The sequence below is a fragment of the Camellia sinensis genome, chromosome 2, assembly GCF_055761805.1.
Source record: "Camellia sinensis isolate YWXY chromosome 2, ASM5576180v1, whole genome shotgun sequence".
Taxonomy (NCBI): domain Eukaryota; kingdom Viridiplantae; phylum Streptophyta; class Magnoliopsida; order Ericales; family Theaceae; genus Camellia; species Camellia sinensis.
This window is the reverse complement of record NC_138962.1, coordinates 174,970,965-174,989,554: the sequence shown is the minus strand read 5'-3', so window position 1 is coordinate 174,989,554 and position 18,590 is coordinate 174,970,965. Positions and strand designations below refer to the sequence as shown.

Here is an 18,590-nt window from a genome sequence, read left to right as displayed (position 1 = left end):
TACAAAAGCAAATCACAAATTGAGCTCCCTCCACAAGATCGCAAATTGCAAAATCCAAATATATACCAAGCGTGAAATCACAAATCACAGAGCTCCACAAAAATGCATTAACAAATCGTGAAGTTTCACAGAAATCCAAATCACAAGGCCAAACTCACAATCACAAATCCAAACCCAAACTCACATCATAGTATTTTGATGGCAAAAATCAAACAGAATACACGTCAAAATAAAGAAAAACAAAACAAGGGTAAAACGGTACAAAAAATAAAACTCCAAGACCTATTGGTGCATAAAAGCAATCTTCAAAATTAAGAGGAGAATAACTATAAAAAAATAGGACCGGCTAGTAAAACAAACCCCAAATAGAATCCCCCAAAATTTTGGATATTGATATTGATTTGATTGGGCTTAAACAGACTGGGATTTAAGGTGGGCTGGGTCAAATGAAAAAATGCTGGGCCGTCCCATTGCTCACCTGCTCCTTTTCTCTCTCTCTCTCTCTCTCCCCTTCTTCTCTGTATCCTTATCCAATTAGTTGTCCTATCTCTCCCTCATGTAACTTTCTAAACCTTTGACACACTTTCAAAAAGTTCATTCCTAAACTATTCATCTACAAGCACTTTTGTATACTGATACATACATATATACACATGTACTGTATATATATACAAATATTATGTGTATGAATGCGAATAGATATTGAAAAATGTCGTGTCTGTTGCCGCAATTCAAGTGCCTTCCGGACACTTTCTCCTTCCATTTCAAATCCCACCTCCAGCCCACTACCCAACTCCGTAAGTTACTGTGTGTGTGTGTGTGTGAGTTATGAATTCTTACATGCCTACCTCAATTATTCATTTGATTTGCAATTAGAATTGGGATTGTCAAGTCTGGGTTTTTGTGGGTTTTTGGAACTGATGCTGAGTTATGACACTCTGTATTGCTTACTGTGTTATTGGTTGAATGGGTCAAACCCATGTGTTGAGAGAATTCTTCTATATAGTTACTTTCTTTCTCTGTATGTGTGTTTGAATTCATACATATCTACCTCTATAATTCATTTGAATCGCAATTACAACTGGGATGTTCAAGTGTGGGTTTTTGTGGGTTTTTGGAACTGATGCTGAGTTTTGACACTCCGCATTGCTATTTGTGTTGTCGATTAATTATTAATTGATGAAGGTGCTACTCTATAGTTACTTTCTCTCTTTGTTTTTGTGTTTGAATTCGTACATATCTACTTCTATAATTCATTTGAATTGCAATTAGAATTGGGATGTTCAAGTGTGGGTTTTTGTGAGTTTTGGAACTGATGCCGAGTTATGACACTCCGCATTGCTATTTGTGTTATCGATTAAACCGGTCAATCCCATTTGTTGAGAGAATTCTGTTAATTGATTAAGATGATTCTCTATAGTTACTTCCTCTCTCTGTATGTGTGTATGAATTCATACATGGCTACCTCTATCGTTCATTTGGATTGCAATTAGAATTAGGATTGTAAAGTTGGTGTTTTGTGGGTTTTGGAACTGATGTTGAGTTCTTTCCATTGGTATTTTGTGTTGAGAGAATTCTGTTAAGATGATTCTCTATAGTCCGATTTTGTTATTGGCATTTGTTTATTTGTTTTATACCTAGGGCCGGCCCTAAGTTTAAGATTGGGCCCTCTTACATATTTATGAATAGAAAAAAAGGTTTGAGAGTGAAATGTTAAGCACCCACAATATATATATATATATATATATATTTTGTTAAAAAAAAAGAAGAAAAAGAAAAAGAAATTTGCTAGTAACCACACAGTTTACTTTCAGGAAAACACAATAAAGATATAATGGCAAAAGAACCCTCTCAACTGGTCCTCTGTAGTCTGCTTTCCTGTGTCACAGCCATCAACCTGGAAGTTTTAGCCTAATGAACAAATGTGTTTGTGTTGAATTTGATGAACTATAATTCTCAAGAAGAATAGATTAGAACTTAGAATTGTTAACTCAAATATGTTTACACCTTGATCACAACCAAGGTTGTCAAAATCTAGGTGTTTGGTGGGGATTATACAAGCAGTTTATAACTTATTTTAATTTCTAAGTTTATGTCAGGCTGTTTGGTGCAGGTTTTTTTTTTGATAAATTTTGGTGCACTTTTGTTTATAGTTTATTAGGTAGAAATAGCTTAAATAAGCTGAAAAATACTGATTTTTCAGAAGTTGAGAAAGGGATGCTTTTAGTTTCTGCTTTCTAATTATCAACTTTTAGCTTTAAAATAATCTCCACCAAACACATAATTTAATTTTTGGGGATTATAGGATCAGATTGTAAAATTACTTAATAATTTAATTTTTTTAAAATATTTCTTAAAAAGTATACACAAATAAACCTAACTCAAACTAAATGAAGTGGAAATATTGTCAAAAATACAGTGCTTCATATAATAAAATGTTAATATAATATTATACATAGAAAATGTTTTGGATTTCATCAAAAAAGGTGTTGAAAAAGAGTTATATAATAGAGTACTTTGCACTTTACAACAATGCATAAAAAGAAAAGAAAATATATTAACAAAGTTGGATTTGAAAATAGATTGAACACTTGAGTGGCATGGCCCAACAGTAAGACTAGCTATTAGCATCTTGGGTGGCACATGTCCGAGTCATAAAAACAACCTATTTAGAAATGGGGGTAAAGTTTGTACATCTTGCCCTCTCTAGACCTCGTTAAGACTAAGTTTTTTATTTTAGCTAATTAATTTTCTTAAATTATTACAATATTTAAATATCTATTTTCCTAGTTTGTTTTTCTTAATCTATTTGATTCAATATATTTTATTTGTATTCTTGTGGACCGTGTAAAATTGGTATTTAGGAAACAAATGTAAAATTTACAATAAGATAGTTCATACAATACAAAACAAGACTTACAAATTGAGTTGGGTAGGATCCGATCTGGGATTCTGTGATTCTATAAGATGTAACCATCAGTATCGAAAGATCCTACCTACACTACAACAGATTTTCTACATGATTTGGATCCATTGTGTCCAATTGGATAGTAACGTCGTAGGATCGTAAGATCTAATCACAACTTAGTGGACTATTTATTATTGATTTACTGTTGAATTGAAAAGTTGCAAAATGATTAGTAGACACTTTTTTCATCTAAAGAAAAATTGTAGTCCTCGTTTTTTGTTGCAAATAAAAATGATTGAAACTATTAGTCAAATAGCGCAAAAAAAAGAAAAAGAAAAAGCATTGAATTGCGATGAAACAAAAAACCAATTGATATAGAAATTACAGCAATTGGGGCAAAAGATCCTTCCATTAAATGCTTTAAAGAAACTAAGAGAGAGAGGAGAGGACTCACTGGATGCCAAACGTTGGCTTCTCACTCACGATGCTTGATTGCTGTTCGTAGCATTGCCACTGCATAGAGCATAGGTAGGAAAGAAATATAGCTGGCTCTGTTCTGTCAATGCTCACTTAAGTAAGAACTTTTTTTTTGTGCAAGTGAGACCCAAAATTGTATATAATTTTAATTTGAACCCCCAAATTCTTTTGGCCTTATTTATTTTTCTAACACTTACAATTTCGGGGCCCTATTTTTGTTCAAAATCTGGGTGCCTTGGTGGCCTATCTCCAGGTCCAGACCTGTTAATACCATTATTACGTGCTGTTTGCTTTCATTTAGGCATTGTAATTTTTTTCAAGTTATAAATCATTTATAAATTGACACCCATTTTGTCAGATTTATGAATGAAAGCATTCTATAATGTGGGGTCTATTATCAATGAAATTGAATAATCTTTCTTTCCCACTGTTTGGTTGTTGTGAAGATTCAAGATAAGAATGTTGAATGAGCTAAATTGGCACATTATGCTTTTAGTTGAGTAGAGGGTTTGTTATTTGGGGTTCCCAGTAACCCAAAATTTGAAATACTAACTTCTACCTTCCCTAGTGATTTGATTTGCAATCATACAATACCATTGTGTCTATTTTAGGGAAAAGTGTACAATGAGAATTCTATAAGTATATGGACTTGAATTTGACTTCAGCTACATTTTTCATATGATTGTGGTGTAAATTCGCAGTAATGTGTTCCACATACCTTTTATATATTTGAATGTTAATGTTCAAAAAGTAAGAAATATCTATATTACTTATGTCCTAGGTTTCTAAGTAGAGCAGTATACTTCATTACCTAACATTAGTTAGTTTTATATTGGTCACCTTAAAGAAGCTTAATAAAATCCAATATACCACAATTATTTTTAATATTTTGGAAAGCTGTATGTAACACTTAATTACTTCTCAAAAATAGAAATGAAATTATCGCACTAATAGTATTGCTGGTACAAGTAAGCAAAGTGGCCAAAATTTGTGTTGGTTAGCAGGTTGAAGCACATAACAAAACCAATTATTTATATCATGTCTAGGCAACTCATCATTAGCTTTTCTGTGAACCAATTCTTGATTTATTTGTTTTCTTAATTTGGTTGTCATTCTCATGGAAGCATATTTTTAGTTGATCTCCCTTTAAGGTGCTTAAGGACCTGCTGCTTAAACGCAATTAATTGATGTTGTTAGTACTCGTAGCCAAACAGCATAATTTATCTATTGGAAGTTGTATTGATTTTTGTTGTTTTTTGTCACATGTAATGCCATGGATTTTATTTTGATTGAGAAACTCTGACACATATAATCATAGATCTTTAACTAGATTTGGTGAAAATATTTGAGCGGACTTGGTGCGAGTATTTTTGGTTTTTGTTATTTTCTGTTGCATATGGAATGATGGATTTTATCATAAACTATTCAATGAAATTTACAGCAAAAAGTAGAGAGCCTATCTATTTTCAGACACAATGCCTTTTATCTACTGCATCACCACCAACATCAACCGCAACAACTACGGTGCTTGAGATGGAAAAGTTGCGATTACTGTCTTTAGAAGCTCATTCAAATCCAGTTACTGCAGACAGACCATGGACATATATAGGCACAATTGGTTCACCCACAGAGGTTAGAATTGATCTATTGAAGTCAAGAACAATAAAATTGTAATGCTTTTAGACAAAGCTGGAGCTTTCTTTATTTTTTGTAGTTATTTATTTATTTTTTTCTAATTTCATTTTCCTTCTCTTCTTCTTCTTCTTCTTCTTCTTCTTCTTCTTATTTATTTATTTATTTTTGGTGGTGCTTTGGGGGTGGGGGGAATTAAAAAAGGTTACACCAAAGGTTAGGCCATTAGGCTTGTGAACATAATTTTAATATCTGTGCTTTTTAGTTTACTAGTGTTTTGTTTGAACCAAGTTGAGGTTTTCTTTTTCATCTTTCAAAGTTCTAAGAAAAAGGGGGAATGTTTTTTTATGAATTTTATGATTGATTGACTTCAGATGCACTTAAATTTGAATGATTTTAAGTAATAAGCAGCTAGTAAGGTGTTCTAGTGTACGATCAGTTAAGCTCATTTATAGTTGCTAGTTAGGTTCTCATGTCAGCTTGAAATTATTACAGTTGGGTGTTCACAAGAGGCTGTATTATTGCACTCTCACTCATTTAATCCTAAAATTATTATAAAGTCATGTCCTCTTCTTTAAATTTTTTATAAAAAAAAAAATATCATATGTCCAGTTCATGAAGCATATGTTACGTGGACATGGGCATAGGTGTCGGGTATAAATGCGTATCTAGAGGTCGAACCCATCTAACCTTAAATTTAAGGGTGCATAGACTCGGCAAAAAAGGGTCATTATGTTATATTTATTATGTTTAATTAACATATTATGTGAGATAAAATGGTTTTATATATATGTAACAACATACAGTGTCTAAAAGGCATTTTACTCATTTTATAACAATTATACAACAATATATATATATATATAATGATGGTGTTAACTTAAATACAAATATATTAGAAGTATTCGATGAAAAGTATTGGACACATATTCCACTCTTATCTAAGTATCAGGTGTCCAACATGGGGATTTGATTTACTTTGAAGAGTCCATGTAATATGAAACAACAACTTGATTTTAAGATAGTCCCTCATGCTTACCATTTATTGGACGGATATTCACCTTGCAGTCAAACTTTGGAGCAAGTTTGGCTACGGAAACTCTTCTTACAAGTGAAGAGGCTATTATAGCTGCTGCAGCTGCCAAAGCAGTTGCTCTAGCAAAAGCAGCTGTCAATGTTGCAAAGGACGCAGCAAAGATGGTTAGCCATAACAGCTCAACAAAATTGGATGCTGATACCCTCCTATTTGATAGAGCACAGCTTAAAGAAATAAGACAAGTTGGTGTAGCTGATTTGGAGGAGAACTTTTCATTGCAATACCCTATTAAGGAAGATGATTTGGAGCCAATGAGTGAGGAACTTGAACTTCTTCAGGCACAAATCTCAAATGATATAGCTGTGAGATCAAGGCGTCAAACAGAACGAAAAGCCAGAAGAGCGAGAGCAGCAGAGAAGGCTGTGGCCAACATTGTATCTGTGAAATCAAGTTCTGCAAGCCGAAAAAAGCATAGTTCTTTACAAGATGTAGACTACTCTGATCCATTACATTACTTGAGGGGAACTACAAGTAGCTCAAAGCTTCTCGCGGCTACTGAAGAACAGGAATTGTCGGAAGGAATTCAGGTATGGTTCGTATTTTAGTACAATTGATGCTTTAAGAGCATCTCCAATCCTTGCTCTCTCTCTCTCTCTCTCTTTTGTTGGGAAAATTACACATCAGATCAGCTTTTCAAAAATAATTGAGTTTATAAATTAATGTGAATTTTTTTTTCCCAATCTTCAACTGATTTGTTATTTTCCCTTTTTTGTCCCCATCAAATTTGAGTGAGAATTTGATTAAAAGCTTGATCTGATGTAGAACAGTTCAATCCTTACTCATTTTCTCCAACAAATCTTTTTGAAAAATTTTAAACTTATCCTAAAAAACTGTTTTAATCATTTTTTATGAAAGAAAAACCATCTCCAATCCTTACTCTTTTTAAATTTTCATCAAATTTGAGTAAAAATATGATTGTTAGGAATTTGATGAAGGATTTGGTTTATCTTTGTTTGGTGAAAAAATTGCCTCTCCTTTGATTTGATACAGATTTGATGAAATGGTTGGAGCACATTTTGAATTTGATGAAAAAAATTAATGAAGGATTGGAAATGCTCCAAGAGAAATGTCTTTTTGGGATCACTAATCCAGTTATGTAGAATCAATTTATTCTCATTGTAATCAGCATCTGCCCTGATTGGTGGATGATGGTGTGTTGGTGGAGATTCTTAAAGCAAATGATATATAATAAATATAGTTCTACATGGGTATCAATTTTTGGCAGAAATTAGCAACAATAAAGGAATTACTTGTACTGGAAATGAAAATATTTGGATAAACAATGTTGAGGGCAGGCTCTGATACAACTCCGCAACATGAGGTGTCCGAAGTCTGAAATCTACAAACTATTAGAATACCCTGCAAAAACATGTCTAGCTAATTTAAATGAAGAAATTTGGATAAAGAATATTGAGGTCAGGCTTGGATACAACTCCCCAACTTGATGTTTCCAAAGTCTGAAATTCTAAACTTTATAAAATATTGTGCAAATAGCATGTCTTGAAAACCTTCGAAGACGTCTCTGTTATTTATTCTAGCATTACTTCAAAGAAGCAATTTGCATTTGTTTGCTTCGGCTCTTGGGCTTTTGTGCAGGAAGCTTTAAATATAATTTCTGCACAGCTTCCAAATTATTTGGCATCATACTACTTTCTGGAGTGAATGGTTTTGACTTGGCATCATTTGGCATGGTGGAATTGTAACATTGACAAAAGTAACCCACGAAGCTTGCTTGTAGAATTTTCTTCAATTTTTTGTTGGGAAAGGGAACCTTTTTCTTTTCTTTTCGTTCTCCTATTTTTTAGTGTGTTTTGGAGATATAGGTACTCATTTTCTTTTTCTTTTTTTATTTTTAAATTTATGTTGTATGATTGATAATATGTTCTATAATGCAGGACCTCCTGAAATTGGAAAAACTCCAAGTGGAACTTGCTGAATCTTGTGGTGGTCAGCCCACCTTTGCACACTGGGCTTCAGCAGTAGGTGTTGACCGGAAGACCCTGAGAAAGCGTTTAAATTATGGTATCCTTTGCAAAGACAAAATGATTAAAAGCAACATACGTCTTGTTATTTCAATTGCAAAAAATTATCAGGGAGTTGGGATGAATCTCCAAGATCTTGTTCAGGTATGCAGTCACATGATTGGAGGTTTTCTCAAGGCTATGTTTGAATGGCAGGATTCAAAGATCAGGAATGGGTATCTCATTACGAGGAATCTCATTCCTATCATTTAAGTGTTTCAATAATTGAGGAATCTTATATAGGAAAATTAATTTCTCTCATTGAAAGTGTTTATTTTGACATTTTCAGACATAGAAATGTGAGATTACTGGGGGCAAGTAGGGGGATCATATTCCTCCGTAGTTAGGAAACTTATTCTGCCTGGAATGGTAAATCAAGAATCACATTCCCATTCAAACTGCATCCAAACGGTGGAATCATGAAACTCGGAATCACAGTCCCATTCCCCTTGGAGATTACTGCCATTCAAACATAGCCTATAAAAGCCATCAGGAATGCAATAATGTTAAGTAAATCCTGCTGATTTTGATGCTTGTAATAACTTAATTATACTAATTGACTCTCAGGAAGGTTGTCGAGGCCTTATACGAGGTGCAGAAAAGTTTGATGCTTCGAAGGGGTTCAAGTTCTCAACTTACGCTCATTGGTGGATTAAACAGGCAGTTCGGAAGTCGCTTTCTGATCAGTCCAGGACAATTCGCTTACCAGTAAGTTTTTCATCAGTATTTCAAGATATTTGCTCTCTGACTAGGATACATGGTTCTTTTCAATGGCGACGATGAAAAGAAAAATAAAAATAAAAAGTGCGATTTTTTACAAACATATTTTTTACCCTTGGATTTGGCCTGTTGACTTCACAGTTTAACATGGTTGAGGCGACTTATAGAGTGAAGGAGGCCAGAAAGCAGTTATATACTGAAAACGGAAGACAACCTGATAATGAAGAAGTTGCCGAAAAAGCAGGGCTCTCAATGAAGAGGCTTCATGCAGTACTCGCAACCCCTAAAGCTCCAAGATCTCTTGACCAAAAGATTGGAATCAACCAGGATCTCAAACTTTTGGTACGTATGTTTTCTAAATTTCTATTCCAATGAACTCCATGGGTATGATTGTAGAACGCACCAACTTACTTGAGCTCGACTTCTGTTCAACTCGTTAAAAGCTCATTCGAGATTGGCTCACGAGTCAAGCTTGAACTACCTATTTGAGATCCGTTTAAAATATAAGCAAGCCAAAGTTGAATACGTTTTTGAAGTTCATTAAGTTATCAGACCAAGCTTGAACAATCTGTTACTCGCTCATTTATAGCTCTATCCATGGGCGGCATTTTTTTCCATTCCGTCCCAATTTTCACCACTTACATTACACATTTTATCAGTTTTACTTATCCCATCATGTGTTGTATCGCAGGACGTGATTGCAGATCCTGAAGCGGAAACATCAGAAGAATTGTTGATTAAGCAATTTATGAAGAAGGACCTCGAGAAGGTGCTCGACACACTCGGCCTGAGGGAGAAACAAGTAGTAAGGTGGCGTTTTGGGCTCGAAGATGGAAGGATGAAGACATTGCAAGAGATTGGGGAGTTAATGGGCGTGAGCAGAGAGAGAATCCGGCAAATTGAGTTGTGTGCATTCCGAAAGTTGAAGAACAAAAGGAGAATCAAACATTTGCAGCAGTATTTGGTTTCATGAGCCCCGGGCAGGTCGAAAATTCAGATATACTTGTCCTGAAGAATGAACTAGCTTTTCAAGACTCTAAGCTTCGTTCCTTTTTTTTATTTATTTATTTCTTTTTCTTATTCCATCAATTTCTGAGAATGTTAGGAATTGTTTGTTCATAGAAAAACAAAAAGTTTTGAAATCAAAGCACTTCCAATTTTTTTTTTGAATTCATAATTAAATTTTCAATTTGCTATGTTACAAGTGGAAAAAGAAAATGTTTCCACCGGCTTCTTGGATGATATGGGTCTTGTGGACGGTCTGCATGAGGGCATTCATAGAAAAATATTTGGTAGTTCAAATTTTTATAATTTAAATAGTTTGAATGTGTCAAAACGACGTCATTTTATACTTAAAATGACATCGTTTTAAGTGTTTCGAGTCATTTTAATCATAATTTTCCGAACCATATATCATTATTGTCATCATAAATGATAGAAAGAAAATGTCAATTCTTTCATAATTATCATACAAAATTGGATGAGGTGTCAGTGATATTTAATTATATTAAAAGCATCCTAATGGATGAGGTTTTTGACTTTCTGACAACTAGGAATGGAAATAAATATAGTGGAATAATGTCATTTGTATCAATTAATTGATGATGTGGCATAATTTAAGAGATTTTTAATATTTGTAATGTGATTAATGAGTGAGATCAATAATAATGTCATAATTAGTATTAATATACTAGTTAGTACATTAATTGGTGCATGTAGAACCACCGAAGATAGTGGGGCTGTTTGGTGCAATTTGAAATATGTTGCATGTATTAATTGATATATTAATTAGTATATTAATATATGTTAGGATATTGTTACTTTAAATTATCGGTGGTGCTATCTATACTAATTAGTGTATTAACTAGTATATCAATATTAGTTATGACCTTATTATTTAACCCACTCATTAATAACATTACAAATATCAAAAACCTTTTAAATTATGCTACATCATCAATTGGTACACTAGTTAGTATATCAATTAGGGAAAATGAATGAGAGCACTAATTAGTGCTACTACTAATGATGTAGTAGTGGATCCCACCATGAATGATTTGATGTTTTGACCTTAGTGTTGTATTTTTTTTCTTTTTTTATTGAGTGTCATCTTTTTAGAGCTCCAAAATTAGTGATCTCTATCATTGTTGTATCAATTAGTGCATATAGCATTATTCTTAAACTATAGACCCCACATATTATACAAATTATAAAAATTTAAAGTCTAAAAAATTATGTCACATCATCTGTTAATATACTAATTAGTGCATATAATTTTATTCTTTCAAATTTTTAAATTTCAAGTGCGATGTGATTTAATTATGAATAAAATTTTGTTTTGGACTTTTCATTTAAAAGATTTTCAAATTAAATATATAGCTATATGCGCCAATAGTTTAAAGGGGAATTACGCTCACACTATATCACTCAAAAATATTTACACAAAAATGAAAAATATTATAAATTTTTTCACTAATATATAATATTTTTATTTAACTTACACTGAAAAATAAGTTCCCCATAGTTTTATGTCAAATATATTTTTTAGTTTTTAAAAATTAAAAAAAAAATTGTAAGATTTTTTTATAAAAAATTAAATATAAATTTTTTATCCAAAAAAATAGAACTCTGCCTAATAAAATTTAGAAATTAACATTAATAGGTCGTGATTAATATGTATTCCATGGATTTATATTTATTATTATATGTTAGTAATGGGCGCCCATGTGGCATGACCATTAAATTTGAATTTGAATCCTTATCCAAATAGGTTTTGAATTTGAAATCAAACCTATTTAGGATAATCACTCAAGAAACAGATGTTATCAGTTTTAAACTGATATGGATAGATATTATAATATAATATATATCTGTTATATGGTTATGGGTAATCCAAGTGAGAAACAACGTTGAGTCTGTTTCTACCCATATTCTGACTCTCTCCCAAAAACACAACGATCAAGTCTTTGACACTGTGGTTGGTGTGGGTGATATTCAATCTGTGATATCACTCAACTGCTGGGTTGGTTCATCAAGAAGTTCCCTGGAAGCACGTGATTTATCCAAGAAGGTTCTATCATCAAGAAGGTATGATTTGATTATTCTATCCGCTGCATATTCTGTGTTTACTTGTTTACAATGGTATCAGAGCCTTTTAATGGATATTTTCGTGTTTTCCTCATGTGTATACTTTTATATGTATATGTATATATTATACACATGAATATTTGTAGAAAATTTTTTTTTTTTTCAGATTAGGAGCATAAAAATATTTTTTTATGTTCATTAATGTCTTTTTTCATACAATAAATAGTTTTATTTTGAAAAAAGGAGTCCGGCAGTACAAAAATCGGACCAGAAAACACCCTGGAAGGCGGCGCGTGGTCTGCACGCGCCACCTGACGCCGTGTGCAGTTTCCACGCGCCACCACGCGCAGCCACGCGCCTCCACGCGCCAGCTGCTCAGCCGACCCGCTTGCACGCGCGCGTCAGCGGCGCAGCCACGCGCGCGCCGTGCTCTGAGCCGCGAGCCGAGCCTCGCGCCGAGCCGCGCGCCGACCTCGAGCCGAGCCGCGATCTGGGCCACGTGCTGAGCCGCGCCGTTTTCCTCGGCTGGCTTGGCTGCTGGCGATTAGGCACTGTTTGTTTTGTTTTTAATTCTGTATTGCGTTAAATGGTCATAATTAATTCATTACATATTTTTTTTATGCGTGGCTTATACTGTTAGACTCAGAATTAATTTTTCTACATTCTGTAAAATTTTGAAAATTTTCAGAAAATATAAATTATTTTTCCTGTGTTAATAATTCATTTTTTATGCTTTAAAATGATTCTGGTATTGCATAAATAATTTTCTGGGGCTGAAATATTTATTGTAGACTTCTGAAAGGTTTTATTATTTACTGGTAATATTGTCTCATTTTATCAGTTTCTGAATTTTTTATTTCTAATTTTATGTGTATTTATTAGTCATTTAAAATTCCAGAATATTTCAGAAAAATTTCAGAATATTTCAGAACAATGTACATTTTAATTATGGCATAATCTGAATATTGTTTCTGTTTACTAGTTTCTGGATTTTTTTATTTCTAATTTTATGTGTGTTTAATTAGTTATTTAAAATTCCAGAAAATTTCAGAAAATTCCAGAAAATTTCAAAAATGATATACACTTTAATTATGGCATAATCTGCATATTAAATACAATTCTTGATTTTTTAATATGTTGCAATTAAAGAAGCATGATTAATTATTTATTTGAATTCCATCATTAAATAAGTATAGCATGAGTTGTTTGTAATTTTATATTGAGATGCTATTGTATGGAATTTATCATGCTTTGTATATGCCATAAATAGTGGGAGATTGTTTGATTGTTTTTTGCGCATGGAATGAAATTAAATTTTGATAATTATCACTAGAGGCGCAAGAGATGATTACGAGCATAGCAAATTTTCGATCTTGAGACATGTGTAAAATTATCATTATTTAATTTAGATTCTTTTTTTGCTGCAAAATATTTTGTTTTGTGTTGCTATCATTAATATCCCCTGCGCATTTATTTACTCTGTATGTAGAAATGGCTGCTAAGACAGTGGTGGCAGACTTAACTAAGGGAGAGAAATTGGATGGCGACAATTATGACATATGGCGCCGTAAGATCCAATACCTCCTCAATGAGCAAGAAGTGTTGACCACACTTGAACAAGTGATGGTTGAGCCAGAGCAGGGCAATACCGCTCAACATCGTCGTGATCTTGAAGCCTTTCAGACTTGGCGTAACAAAGATCGGTGTGCGCGCTTTACTATGTTGAGCAGCATGCACAACGACTTGATTAGTGAGTTTGAGCATTGCCCGACTGCATTTGAGATGTGGGAAGCTCTCAAGCAAAAGTTTGGTGTTACCTCTTTGGCAAAGCTACGTGGGCTGACTATGAAGTTTGACTCATATCAGAAAAGGGCGCATCACTCGATGAAGCAGCATTTGAGAGTCATGTCAACCATGATACGTGAGCTTGCGGCTGCTGGGCATAATTTGACTCAAGAGCAGCAAGTACAGGCTGTGATACGCTCTCTGCCAAATTCTTGGGAGCAGATAAAGCAGAACATGATGCATAATGAGAGTGTGAAAACATTCGAAGACATATCGCGTCATTTGGAGCTAGAGGCTGAGCGCCTTGAGGCGGCTAAGTCTGATGGTTCTGCTATGGTGGTTGAGTCAAGCTCACGTAGGACTTCTCAGTTCAAACGTGGAAAAGCAAAAGGTGCCCCTAAGAAGCAAGCAGCGGCTGCGCTTAAGCCCAATGGCGCTAGAAATTTCAAGCGTAGGGGCAAGAGAGGTGGTAAGAAGGCAAAGGCTAAATTGACATGCTTTAACTGTAACAAAGAAGGACACTTCGCTCGGGATTGCCCTGAGCAGAAGAAGGTACTCCCTTACTTAATTTCTTGCATTCAATGCTTTGTGTCTAGTCAAGCATTAATTGCTCATTCTCCTCATTTTTGGGTTGTAGACTCCGGAGCAACAGACCACATCGCGAGGGACAGAGTAGGGTTCGTTGAGTATCGTCGAGTACCTGCTGGGAGCAGAAAAGTTTACATGGGGAACGAGTCCAGTGTGGAGGTGCTTGGCATTGGCACATTCAAGCTGGAAATGCGACGAGGGCGCACCTTGTATCTTCATGATGTTCTTTATGCTCCGGATATTCGGCGAAACTTAGTTTCAGTTATTAGCATGATGAGCCTTGGTTTTAGCTTTTGTTTTGAGAATAATGGTGTTAGCATTTATTTGGGAACAATTTTTTATGGTTTTGGTTATCTTTCAGATGGTTTTTTAGTTTTGGATGTGGATGATTCTAGTATTAATAAAAATGCCAATGGCTCTATTTCTAATATTGCATCTTTTTGTGATAATGATTCTATGAGATGGCATGCTAGATTAGGCCACATAGGGCAAGACAGGATGACTAGATTGGCTAGAGAAGGTCTTTTAGGCCCACTCGCTAGAGTCACTTTGCCTACTTGTGAGCACTGTCTTGCTGGAAAGGCAACAAGAAAACCATTTGGGAAAGCCATAAGGGCATCTATCCCATTGCAACTTATTCATTCTGATATATGTGGACCAATGAATGTGAGGGCAAGGCATGGAGCCCCTTATTTCATCACATTTATAGATGATTGCACACGTTTTGGTCATGTCTATCTGATTTCTCACAAGTCAGAAGCATTGGATTGCTTTAGACGGTATGTTAATGAGGTTGAGAATCAATTAGACAAGAGCATTAAAGCTCTAAGGACTGACCGAGGACGTGAGTATCTATCTGAGCAATTTAAAGTGCTCTGTGAGGAAAAAGGAGTTATCAGGCAATTGACAATTCCTAGGACTCCGCAACAAAATGGTGTAGCGGAGAGAAGGAATCGCACATTGCTTGACATGGTTAGATCAATGATGGTGCAAGCTAATCTTCCAATTTCTTATTGGGGAGATGCTTTGTTGACTGCTGCCTACGTCCTTAACCGTGTACCCTCCAAATCAGTTCCTTCCACCCCATATGAGATGTGGACTGGCAAAAAGCCTGATTTGGGCAATTTGCGGCCTTGGGGTTCGGCAGCTTACATACACAACGCTTCTCATAAGTTTGGGAAGTTGGGCCCTAGAGGAAAGAAGTGTATCTTCATTCGCTATAGTGAGCATTCTAAGGGCTATGTGTTTGTTGGGGAGCATCCAGATGGAAGTGTGACTGAAATTGAGTCGCGAGATGTGGATTTCCTAGAGGAGGATTTCCCTAGCAGAGGTGAGGTAACTAGAGAAGTAGAATTCTACGAGATGGAGGATCTACTTGAAGGCGCACCTAGTAGCTTAGTAGAGAATGAGGAAATAATTCCTCAAGCTCCTAGGGACAGTGGGAGCGATCTACCTACCCATGGATTAGATCCAATGGATGAGGATTCTCAGGATTCTCAACTACGTAGAAGCAAACGTGGAGCTATACCCCGTCGTCGTTTTGAGATTGAAGGGGAAGCATTCATGATTGCTCCGAGTGATGAGATGGAGCCTAAGAATCTCAAAGAGGCTCTCTCATCCCCTGCTAGTAAAGAATGGAGTACTGCAATGGAAGAAGAAATTGAGTCTATGAAGAAAAATCATGTCTGGGACTTGGTTGATTTGCCGCTAGGGCGCAAGACTATTGGGAACAAATGGGTTCTCAAAATCAAGCGCAAGACGGATGGTTCCATAGAAAGGTATAAGGCTCGCCTAGTGGCGAAAGGTTACACCCAACGAGAGGGTGTGGACTATGAGGAAACGTTTTCACCAGTTGTAAGGTTTGCCTCTATTTGCCTAATCCTGGCCATAGTAGCTCAGTTGGACTTAGAGCTATATCAGATGGACGTTAAAACTGCATTTCTCAATGGAGAACTGGATGAAGAGATCTATATGGATCAACCAGAAGGCTTTGTGGCAGTAGGTCAGGAGCGCAAAGTTTGCAAGCTTCAACGATCTATTTATGGCTTAAAGCAATCATCTAGACAGTGGAATCTGAGATTTCATCGAGCCATTATTTCAAATGGGTTTACGATGATTGATGAAGATCACTGTGTGTACGTTAAGCGGTCCAAGGACATTTTTCTGATATTGTCATTATATGTAGATGACATATTATTGGCTGGAAATGACAAGGAGATGATTATCGCCACTAAAATGTGGTTGTTCTCTACATTTGAAATGAAGGACATGGGTGAGGCGAGCTATGTGCTCGGTGTTAAGATCCTTAGGGATCGCTCTAGGAGACTTCTTGGTTTGTCTCAAGAGACTTACATTAAGACTATTCTAGAGCGGTTCCAGATGCAGAGCTGCAAACCCATTGACACTCCTGTTGCAAAAGGCGAGAGCCTAAGCCTTGATATGGGTCCTAAGACTCAAGAAGAAAATGAAAAGATGGCCCGTGTTCCCTATGCAAATGTTGTTGGAAGCTTGATGTATGCTATGATGTGTACACGTCCTGACATTTTTTATGCAGTCGGATTGGTGAGTCGTTACCAATCCAACCCAGGACCAGCTCATTGGAAAGCAGTTAAGAGGATATTACGATATCTTAGAGGAACTGCAGATTACACACTTTGCTACCAGAGTTCAGATCTACATCTAGTTGGCTATTGTGATGCTGACTGGGGAGGAGACCTAGATGAGCGTAAGTCTACTTCAGGATATGCTTTCATGCTTAGCGATGGTGCTATTTCTTAGAGCAGTAAGAAGCAATCCTGCATCGCCTTATCGACCATGGAGGCTGAGTTTGTGGCTTGTTCATCTGCCGTTCAGGAAGCCGTGTGGTTGAGGAGATTCCTTCAGCATTTGGATGTTGTCACACACACTTCAGACCCTGTGACTATCCATTGTGACAGCATGGCTGCACTCGCTTACGCTAAGGATCCTAAATACCATGGCAGAACCAAACACATTGATGTGAAGTTCAATTTTATCAGAGATATTTTGGCGCAGAAAGAAGTGATCCTGGAGCACATCCCTACGAGTCGCATGGTTGCGGACCCTTTGACTAAGCCCATTGCTAGAGATGTTTATCTTACTCATGTTAGGGCTTTAGGACTACGTAGGTGGTGATATTTTTTATGTGTATTCAGTTGAACTCATTTTTTGGGGATATTTATGCCATTAGTATTCATACTTGTTTCTATCACACATTTATGTTTACTACTTTTAGTAATGGTTTGTGAATTAGCATACACAAAACAATTAAATTGATGTTAGCAGGCAAGATTGGCTCACTCACACGAGCAATCGCCCTTAGCACTGGGTAGCGAGTAAGGATGAGATTAGAAGCTAAAATTATCCACTAGCTATGTCGCCTTGGTTGGAGCCAAGATGAGGTCTTGTTAGAGACCGACCATGGATATGAGAGTACCCACTTTTCCATGATATGTCTGTTATGGATAGCCAGATGCGAGATCTCATTTGATGCCTGAGAGGCGAGCAAATAGAGAATTCGAGTTAGACGCTAGGAAGCGACTCGTGCGCTTAAGAGCGACTAGACTAAGATCTGTATGGTGTGTGAGTTTAACATCACTCTTTGGAAGAGTAACTCCACTATAACATGCATTCATACTGCATGTGCTTATCGACCCGTTAGCGAGGTGAAAGAATGGATCCCTGCTTCTTCACCGTGTGAGTCCTAAAAGTCATTTTTTCCCTAAATGACTTCACTTTGTGCCTTTTGTGACCTTTGACTATGTCATAAGATGAGGAGTTGATGTTCAGCTACTTTGGTATGTTGCCTGCGGTCATGTATGATTCGGCTTTAAGGGACATTACTGGGAAAGCGGTCAATTTCAAATTGAATGATATGAGGGTGAAGGGAAGATCATCTAGTTCTACATCTTTGCTCTATATTCACTGTCGACAACTCACATCGCTCTTTATAGGATGCTGATTGGGTGTGAATATAATGCGGGACCTAGGAGAGTCAAACATGCTCTTTGAGGGGATTAGAGATGTTTTTTGGACTGATGTAGCTAGATGAGTCTGGGTACATGAGACACTATTTCTGTTCTTTTTGGGTTGATGTCTCTATGCTGACTCATATTGAGTTTCTAGTATAGAGCTCCCACTTGCAGGTGTTCTCAGCGGTTGCACGGTGCATTGGCTAGTATGAGATTGTTCTTTTTGGGGAGATTGAGATAGAGATGTGGCAGTGTCATGCCAACTCATGTGCGAGTGGGAGATGTTA

General features: G+C 36.0%; 1 protein-coding gene across 1 annotated transcript; it reads left to right on the top strand.

Moving 5' to 3' along the window:
• The first annotated feature begins 456 nt into the window (after positions 1-456).
• LOC114296114 (RNA polymerase sigma factor sigB) lies at positions 457-10,024 on the top strand. Its single transcript, XM_028240408.2, has 7 exons — positions 457-797; positions 4,827-5,017; positions 6,086-6,640; positions 8,009-8,239; positions 8,702-8,842; positions 8,996-9,196; positions 9,546-10,024. The coding sequence occupies exons 1-7, from the start codon at positions 710-712 to the stop codon at positions 9,825-9,827; spliced, it is 1,689 nt and encodes a 562-aa protein (XP_028096209.2). The 5' UTR covers positions 457-709; the 3' UTR covers positions 9,828-10,024.
• The last annotated feature ends 8,566 nt before the right edge of the window (positions 10,025-18,590 follow it).

Bases quoted from the DNA above. Each gene is read 5' to 3' on its own strand.
- LOC114296114 (XM_028240408.2), top strand. From the start codon at position 710: ATGTCGTGTCTGTTGCCGCAATTCAAGTGCCTTCCGGACACTTTCTCC. The intron at 6,641-8,008 runs GTATGGTTCGTA...TCTATAATGCAG, and splicing joins AATTGTCGGAAGGAATTCAG to GACCTCCTGAAATTGGAAAA. The intron at 9,197-9,545 runs GTACGTATGTTT...GTTGTATCGCAG, and splicing joins ACCAGGATCTCAAACTTTTG to GACGTGATTGCAGATCCTGA.